At 43.3% G+C, this 9681-nt stretch overlaps 1 protein-coding gene across 1 annotated transcript in view; it reads left to right on the top strand.

The window, feature by feature from the left end:
• Positions 1-1357: 1357 nt before the first annotated feature.
• Positions 1358-9681, top strand: part of USP21 (ubiquitin specific peptidase 21) — a 612045-nt gene continuing 603721 nt past the window's right edge. The window contains exon 1 of the mRNA XM_044057408.1: positions 1358-2157. Coding sequence (XP_043913343.1) covers positions 1384-2157 — 774 coding nt within the window. The 5' untranslated portion in view covers positions 1358-1383. The remainder of the gene's footprint in view (positions 2158-9681) is intronic.

Raw genomic sequence — 9681 nt, 5'->3', positions numbered from 1 at the left:
CAGTGCTCTACTCAAGTTATGAAATGAGAAAATACACGCAGACATGTGTGCAATGTAAAGGGTTATAAGCAGATCACTGATCATAACCGGCTTGTGTGTGCTCAAGACATGGATGCCAAGAAATTCAGTTTGAGAGTGAAGCTTGAGAGGTGCAGGGTAATGATTGGAGACCAGATCATAATTTTTTTGTAGTGCATGGAGCTTTATCTGGTCCATTTACTAACAGTTGTATGGAAAAACATAAGTGTTTCGCCAGCTTACAAAGCTGTAAAGCACTTGGCAAGTGCAGTTAGGATTCTGTTAAGTTAGAAAAAGTCAGGAACACATTACTGGCACAGACATAGCAGAAACACATCTGTTTTTATTCTGCTGCTGTCATTTGCTGGTTTATACTGACAGGTTTAACTGCCCAGCATGATACCCAATCTTAACTGAAGCAGGAGGTGCTTAACTTTGTCAAGATCGGGTCTCGCTCTGTAGAAGCAATTAACTGATTTGGCTTTTTCTGGGTATCTGAGCATAATCCATGCTGTCCTTCCACTATGTATAAATAATGTGCGTGTGTGTATGTGTATGTTTGCATATTTTTTTTTCTTCATGGACTGAATGGTAGTAAATACTTTAAACAATGATTACACATTTTGAGCATCAATGTACTGACTGACTATGCACACAAGTGATACATTTTTGAGAGCCTGTATTAACTCAGGGTTTCCAAGCCAGAACCCTAGTATGATGTTGACAAACTTCTGCATTTTGACAAGTCATTCATGTAAATTCCTGCATAGTTACTCTGCACCTTACTATACTGGTTAAGGTAAAAAAAAGTGATAACCATTTATTGTTCATCAGGTAATGTAGTCTTGGAGAGTCTTCTTTAATTGTAATTGTGCAATTTTCTGAGTAACACTTAAGTGCAGACACATTGATTCATTCTGCTCAACTTGTTCACAGAGTGGTTAAACATTAATGCTAAGAGTTGGGATTGAGGTTGCATATCAAAAGGTCACCTCTTGAGTAGGTTTCCTGGAGGAAATAAAACAAGCCGGGATAGTAGCTGAAAAGGTGAAATTGTCATTACTTTTGTGTAACAAGTATTAAGTGGAATTTGTAACTAGGGCTTGAATCATCATGCAGATGCCACTTGCACTTGCCACCCACAAATGGAAATGAGCAAGAAAGGAATCCTAACAACTGAAGCAGGGAGGGTTCAGTAATCCTAAATTTGGTTCTATAAAGCTAAATTGGGGAACAAAGAGTTTCTTAAATTTGCAGACAAGGTATTTTAAGAGATGGAAGTGTGCAGTTGTATGGCAGATTAAAATACAGTTGTGTAATCTATTATTTTTTTCTGTATAGGGCTCCCTCTTCTATGCCTTTACAATGCCTCAGGCATCTGCTGCCAGAATACCTCAAGCATCTGCAGCCATAGTGTCTCATGAGAAAGTCTACACATCTTTGACAACACAGGCTCAACTGACACAAAAAGTTAAACCCAAGATAAGGTCATCCAGTAAAGATAGGCAGTCCAGTGTGCCTGGCAGAGGAACAAACCATGGATCTAATGGATGCCTTTCAACCACTGTGCCCCGCCCATTACCCCCTGGTCCTGGACCTTTGGATGCATATGGACGTAAACTTGACACCGGACGGAGCTTAAAGTCTAACAGGACTAGGGACAAACATGGGCCACTTAAAGCAGATCACTCTGTGGGAATTGGTGCCTGTGTCAGGCCTCCAGGCCAGGTAGCATTAGAAGCTGAAGATCATCAGGCACCTTTTTCCTGTAAAACAACTTTGACCAGGTCAAAATCAGTGAGCCAAAATGACCTCAAACATATCGCAAGCAAGATTGAGCAAATTAAGGATCAGTTTTCTGCATTCACTTTGCGGACACGTAGTCCTTCTTTGACCCGTACTCCCACCACAGATGCATACTCTACCAATCTTCGGCGGAGCTCTTCTCTACGTACCTTAAATAGACAGGACGATGTTGATAAGCCACGTGGAGTGAAGGTGACACAACCAGAAAAAGTGCCAGAGTCACAGGTGCTTCTGCCCGAAAAAACACCATTTAGGATTGTCTCATCAGACACTTCCACATTAGTGACCCTGCTTGGCATAAATTACAACACCAAAGATGTGACCACATTTACCGTAAGTCATCAAAATATTTTCATTTTGCTTGTTTGTTCAACTTCGTTTTTTGATTTGTCATAAATTCCTGTTTCATGTTTATGTAAGCACAGTAGGATGGAGAGTTACCAGTCTATATTCATATAAGTTTTTAATGTGCTATTAAAATTAAGTAGGTTAATTTGTAGGTTTAATTTTTAAAGAAATCCTAGATTATACATGGACCGCTTTAAGCAGATCCCACTGTGGGAGTTGGTGCCTGTGTTAGGCCTCCAGGGCAAGGTAGCATTAGTGTGGGGCTTAAGTAAAATGTGGCAAAACCATGATGCAGCAGGTGTGCATTGTTGCTGCTCAGTTTGTGTGATGTTTCCAAGATAGTTTGGGGCAGAACCTCTCTACAACTCTGATCCCAGGAGATGGTCTCCAGTACAAAGCATTTTAACTGTAAATAACAGTAGAATTAAGTATGAATAAAAGTCATTCTTTCTAACTAATCAATAAAACTCATTATTTCTAACTAATCAATACTTAATAACAGTATAGTTTAATTTGTTTAAGGTAATTGCTTAATAGTGTAAGCAAGCAATAACATTGGAGGTGAGCACAAGTAAAGTTGGGCTGTGAATGTGTGCACACATTATTCAAAACTAAATAGAAATTACTGAGAAAAAAATCAGGTTGCCTGGTCCTTTCCCAATACCCAGGAAAGCTAAATATAATGAGGAGAGAGGATATGTCAAGTGGGTAAGGAAATGCTTTTTCAGACCGTGCTTTTCTTTGTTTTGCGAACTCTGAGTCCCAGTGGTGAGTTAGCAAGGATTCCACAGTATTAGATGATATGAGATACGCAAATACACACCCAGCTTTTCCAAACTGAGAAGCACCTGGTCTGCTACAGTGATAGCTTGGAAGATCATTCTGGTTTCTAAAAAGAAACTATGTTCGTGACATCTACCACGAAAGGGGGCATCTTTGTGTAACATATTTTAGAGAGCTCTGTTTTGAGTTAGTCTTGATCAGTTTTTCACAAACTAAAACTATTAACTCTTGGTTAAAACTTGTTTGAACAGGGTATACAGAGAGCACCCCAGCACTACCAGGATGTTCTTCATCTCACATTGCTGCAGTCCTTACATATGGGTAGTCCGCTGTCCTCGGTCGGCCCGAATACCAAAGTATTAGGCTGACGTCGGTCAAGGCGCTTAAAACTGACATCAGGACGTCAGGGTACAAAAGCCGCATGACCGACGTCATATCCTCAGTCTTTTTTGCCGCATGGTCCGATGCAGAAGCAGCGTTGCAAGTGCCATTCGGCGTTCTGAAATTTTTCGAGTTCGGAGTTTCAGACCGAATCCAAGTTGGCTAAGTACCCGTTGGGAATATTTTGGTTTTTCTTGCCTCAGTGTATTACCGGATGTCAGAAAAAGTGAATAACTGTATTTCTTGTGGGAAACAGATACCGCATAGGGATTATCATTCTTTGTGCATTCCTTGTTTGGGGCCTGAGCACGACGTTGTCGGGTGTCGCTTTTGTGCTAGGTTCAATAAGCGCACTATTGCCGAAGGTTAGATTGTGCTAGGCTGGTCTTGAAGCGGTGCAATTATAATATGCCGTCGGACTCTCCGCGCCGCTTCTCTGAAGCGCAAAGACTAAACCGTTAAACACAGGCAAGATGAGTGGTCCTTCAAGGACGCCGTTTCTTTAGAGGCTTCAGTGGAACCGGTGGTTCCGGCGGAGACTTCTCTGGAGTCTCAGGGGGAGACTTTGATTTTGCAGGATGTGGCCTCTCAAGAGGCAGGTCAGGCTGAAGGGGCTTCTCAGGTTACTGTACTCCCTCCCTTCCTAGGGTGGTTAAGCCCTCTCCTTCTGTTTCCAAGGCTTCTCCCAGAGGCAGGCCAGGTTTAGCTTCTGTTGGTGTCACTCCTAGTTCAGCAGGGTCTGTGCCTAAGAAGCACATGCTTAAAATGGCAGAAGATTTGATTACTCTGATTAGTGGTTCTTTGCCCCTCCTGATAAGAGGCCTAGGGTGGAGCCAGAGTTGGGAAGTTTTGAGCAGGCTTCGATGTTTCAGAGTCTTCGGCTGAAGACTTGCAGGAGTACTCTCCTTATTCTGATTCTGATGCAGATGATTCCACTCCTTCTGCTTCTCCTCCAGAGGATTTTTCTTTTCAGAGACACTTCATTCTATGAGGGAACATTTTAAGTGGGAAGGTCAGGACTTCTCTGATTCTCGGAAAAGGCTTAGGAATTTTTGCTTTTACCTCAACATAGGCCCTTGGCTATACCCCTGTTCTGGATGTTGTGGAAGATGTGTTTTCAGAGGCTTCACTTAATCCTGATTCTCTGCCTCCTGCCTGTTAAACCGGATAGGTATTACAGGGTGCCTGAGGCTCATAAATATCTTTATAAGAGTCCTAGGGCGGACCCAGAAACTATTAGTCAGGGACCTAAGGGTGTCAAGGCCTCTGTTGTAAAAAATCCGGTTCCTCTAGATAAAGAGGCCAGAGCTTTGGATAGATGGGGAAAGAAGGTCTATACATCTTCTACCTTAGCTATGAGGGCTTTGAATTGCCAGTTTCATATGTTGAAATATCAAAACTTTCTTCTTTCTCAATTGAAGTCTAAGGTGGATGCTCTGGCGGAAGGCATTGAGTGTAAAGAATTACAAGATTTGGTGCATGTCTCTGAACAGGTGGGTAAGCATTCATTACAATGTGGTTTTGATGCTGTGCAGGCCTCGTCTAGGGTGGCTGCCACTGGTTCAGTTCTTCGCAGGCACGCCTGGCTGAAGGATCAGAATTTATCTGACCATGTTAAGACAAGGATTTTGGATGCTCCTTTGCATTCTGATGTGTTGTTTGGTTCACCTGTGGAGTCAGTCTTGAAGAAAATGGAAGACAAGGCTAAGTCTATGCAGGCTGTTAAAGATTTTTTGCAAGTTCAGCCTCCAAGTTTAGTAGGAATTGGCCTGCTAAGGGGTGGACGTATCCTTCTTATGATTCTCAGTCTAGGGGTAGATCTAGACGTGGTAGGGGCAGAGCTCAGAGTTCTTTCAGACCTAGAACAGGGAGTTCACCTGCACAATCTTCGGTGAGGGCAGGGGCCAGTCCTTTCGTAAACAGGCCCAATGACCTACTTTTTCAGCTGCCAGATCCTTCTTGCCTGGCAGCACCTTTGGGAGGAAGGTTGGCACTCTTCAAGGAAAATTGGATTTTGATTACCCAAGACAAATGGGTATTGGATATCATACACCGAGGTTACAAGTTTTATTTCCATACCTTGCCTCCTTTCAAAGGCATGCCAGACGTTCCTCCTCAGCAAAGACTAGAGGCTCACAAACAAATTTCTCTACTACTTCAAATAGGGGCCATACAACCGGTCCCTCTGCCAGAAGTGGGCCTAGGATTTTATTCTCGGCTGTTTCTAGTACCAAAGAAAGGGAACACGTGGAGACCAATTTTGGATTTATCTATCCTCAACACATATCTGGACATTCCCAAGTTCAAAATGTTGACGTTACAACAGCTTTTACCTCTGCTGGGCAAAGATCACTGGATGGTGACTCTGGATCTCAAGGAGGCTTACCTTCATGTTCCTATCAGGCTCAGTTGCAGGAAGTATCTGCGTTTTGGCTGGGACTTTTCATTATCAGTTCTCTGCATTGCCCTTTGGCTTATCTACTGCGCCCAGAGTGTTCACGAAGGTTGTGGCTCCAGTGGTAGCTTTCTTCAGGCTAAGAGGAATACAAATCTATCCTTATTTGGACGATTGCCTGATTCTGGCCCAAGGAAAGGACGAACTTCTTCATCATTTACAGTATGTGATGGCAGTGTTAAGATGCCTGGGGTATTCTGTGAACGAAATAAAGTCCAGTCTAGTACCCTCTCAGGACATGTGCTTTCTGGGTGTGAGACTGAATACAGCATCCCAGATGGCCTTTTTGACCCCGGACAAACAAAAGAATCTTTCTCTTTACTTCCACCAATTGTCTCGTCAGTCCAGGCTGACTGCAAGGACAGTCCTTCAAGCCTTGGGGTTCATGGCATCTTGTATTCTGGTACTTCCCAATGCCAAACTGCATATGAGGAAGGTATCTCAAAAATGTATGGACGCAGCACTGCCAAGATATGGACACTGTCATTCAGATAATACCTTGCATTCAAAAGGAATTTTTGTGGTGGGCTCAGGAATGTCACCTAAACAAGGGACTCTCTGTGACCCGACCAGAGGCGAGTCAGATTCTAACGACAGATGCCTCAGACAAAGCTTGGGGAGCTCATCTAAATGGAAAATGGGTACAAGACACGTGGCCTGCCAGACTTCAACATTTACATATCAACTTGAAGGAGATGTTAGCAGTCCAATTTGCATTGATAGCTTTCAAGGATTTACTTCTTCCAGGGCAGGTGTTGATTCAAACAGACAACACAACTGTCATGTGGTACATCAACAAGCAAGGGGGGACGCATTCATATCCTCTATGCAGACAAGCAATGATTTTGTGGGAGACTGCTCTCAGTTTACAGCTAAATCTTCAGGCAAGGTTTCTGCCAGGAGCACAGAACTCCTTAACAGATGTGTTGAGCAGACAAATTATGGATCCCCACGAGTGGAAATTGGATCCTCATGTATTTCAGAAATTGACAGTGTTATGGGGAACTCCAGACATAGATCTGTTCGCTTCTCCACTAAATTACCAGCTGCCAAAGTTTTGCACAAAAAGGTTTCATCCCACAGCTTGGAAAGTGGATGCTCTCTCATTCAATTGGAGCAATCTTCACGTGTATGCCTTTCCACCTCTGCCTCTCCTCCCAAAGGTACTCCTGAAGGTCAGACAGGACAAGCCAACCATGATTTTAATAGCTCCGGAGTGGCCTCGACAGCACTGGTACCCATTACTGAGAAGTATGGTACGGGAGCCTCCATGGCCTTTGCCTTCGATTCCTCACCTGCTGTCTCAGGAGAACAGTCATTTACTCAATGTCAAACTTCACTCTCTACATCTAACAGCCCGGCATATTCTGTTTTAAACCCTGGAGGGTCTCAGCTTCCACAACAAGTTTTGGATGTTATTTTGGAGGCCAGAAGGCCTAGTACAAGGAAAGTTTACGCAGATAAATGGAGAAGATTTTTATTTTGGAGTACAGCAAAGGACTTTGATGTTTCTAAACCTAATTTAAGTGTTGCTCTTCAATACCTTACTGAGTTATTGGACAAAGGTTTGTCCTTCTCCTCTATAAAGGTTCATGCTGCAGCAATTTCTGCTCACTATGACTGTGACCCACCATTATTTTCTCATCCTTTGTTTAAGCAATTCCTTAGAGGGCAAAGAATATAAGACCCCACGTAGAGCTCCTACTCCTGCTTGGGATCTCAATTTTGTGTTGGAGAAACTCACTCTACAACCTTTTGAGCCTGCAGCAACTGCAGAGTTGAAATATTTATCATGGAAGACTGCTTTTTTGTTGGCCATTACCTCTGCGAGAAGTGTTTCTGAATTACAGGCCCTTATGGCGGTTGAGCCTTTCTTAATTTTCCACAAGGATAGGGTGTCTTGGCGTACTAACCCTTCTTTTATGCCTAAAGTGGTTTCTAGTGTGGCTTTAAACCAAACTATTCATTTGCCTACTTTTTATGCAAACCCCCAAAATAAAGGGGAGAGGATTTTGCACACTTTGGATATACACAGACAGTTGCGATATTATTTGAGCAGAACTAAAGGGTTCAGGCAGTCTCAGCAGTTGTTTGTTTCTTTTGCTTTGGGTTCTCAGGGCAAACCTGTTTCAAAACAAACTATTTCTAAGTGGATTGGTTTTGTATTGCTTTCTGTTATTCCCATCATGGTAAGGAGATTCCAGCTGGGATTAGGCCTCATTCCACTAGGGCTACTGCCACTTCTACAGCTTTTAAGGGGTGGCTACTAAAGATATTTTGGAAGCAGCTACTTGGAGTTCAGTGCATACTTTCTCTAAGCATTACCACCTTCCACTTTACTCTAAATCTAGGGCTGGATTTGCCACTGCAATTTTACAGGGCATTTTGGCAGCCCCTAATGCTTTATAGTTTTGCCATCCTCCCATACCTCTGCTTTGGGATTCTACCCATATGTAAGGACTGCAGCAATGTGAGATGAAGAACATAGTACAGTTTTGTACCTACCATAAATGTAGATGTTCGAAGATCCACATTGCTGCAGTCCAATTTACCCTCCCTCCTTCCCCTCTGTAGTTAGAGGTGGTGGTGTGGTTTGGGTTGTACATATTGTAAATATGGTTAGTGCAGGGGTGGTTGGTTATTTTTTGCTGTTTTTTGGCTTTGGCCTTTCTTGTTAGGGCCTTCTGACATCTGGGGCAAGAAAAGACTGAGGATATGACGTTGGTCATGCGCTTTTGTACCCTGACGTCCTGATGTCAGTTTTAAGCGCCGTGACCGACGTCAGCCTAATACTTTGGTATTCGGGCCGACCGAGGACAGCGGACTACCCATATGTAAGGACTGCAGCAATATGAATCTTCGAACATCTACATTTATGGTAGGTACAAAACTGTACTTTATACCTCATACCATGCTTTTCGGCCCCAAAACTTGGACCGAACCACAAAAGGAGGGGGAGTATCAATATTCGTCAAAGATACCCACACCTCCAGGTTGTTGGCACAGCACGAAGCATCAGAGACCATCCATGTGCAACTAACAGTGGGTAAAACTGCCTTCCAGTTTATAGCCTGCTACAGACCACCCTCCCAAACCCAGGAACCCCACTCGGCCTTCCTGAGAACACTGGAAAATATGAAGGTCTCTCCAAACACCATTATATTGGGCGACTTCAACTACCCAAACATAGACTGGGAGCATTACTCTAGCTCCAACACCCTAGCCCAAAGGTTCCTAGAATTTATAAACTCAAATGCTATGGAACAACTTGTTACCACTCCCAAAAGAGGGGAAAACATACTGGACCTGATCATCCCCAACATGGGGACTCTGTGCTCCAGACCAGAAGTGTATCCCTCACTGGTAAGATCAGACCATAAACTAATCTCACTAGATATTCACATCCCGACCCCACCTCCTGCCCAGAAAACCACAGTGAAAAACTTCTCTAAAGCATATTTCACACTCCTCAAAACCGAGGTGGAATCCTTCAAAGCCCCTGGGTCTGTGGAAAATACGGCCCAGACTGCAGAATCCTTTATAAATGCATTCTATGAACACCTTCAGGAATGTATGGATCATGCAATCCCAAATAAAACCAAGACCCAATCCTCCAAAGGCAGACGTCCTGTCTGGTGGACCCCTGCCATAAACAAACTATACAATAGAAGGAGGAAGCTACTAAATGATGGAGCAAAATCCCAGAAACGGAAGGCATCTCTAATCAGTATTAGCAAAAAACTACGGGCACTCATAAAATCGTCTAAGGCCAGCTTCGAGAGAAAAATTGCACAGGACACTAAGGATAATCACAAGGCTTTCTTTAGTTATGTTAGGAACCTGGGTGGGAATTCCCAGATATGCTCAGAATTAGTCCAAAATGACAAAAA

Source organism: Protopterus annectens, chromosome 15.part0 (genome assembly GCF_019279795.1).
Source record: "Protopterus annectens isolate FY-2018-M chromosome 15.part0, PAN1.0, whole genome shotgun sequence".
NCBI lineage: Eukaryota > Metazoa > Chordata > Ceratodontiformes > Protopteridae > Protopterus > Protopterus annectens.
Note: the sequence above shows the minus strand (reverse complement) of the source record. Positions and strands in the feature narration are given on the sequence as shown.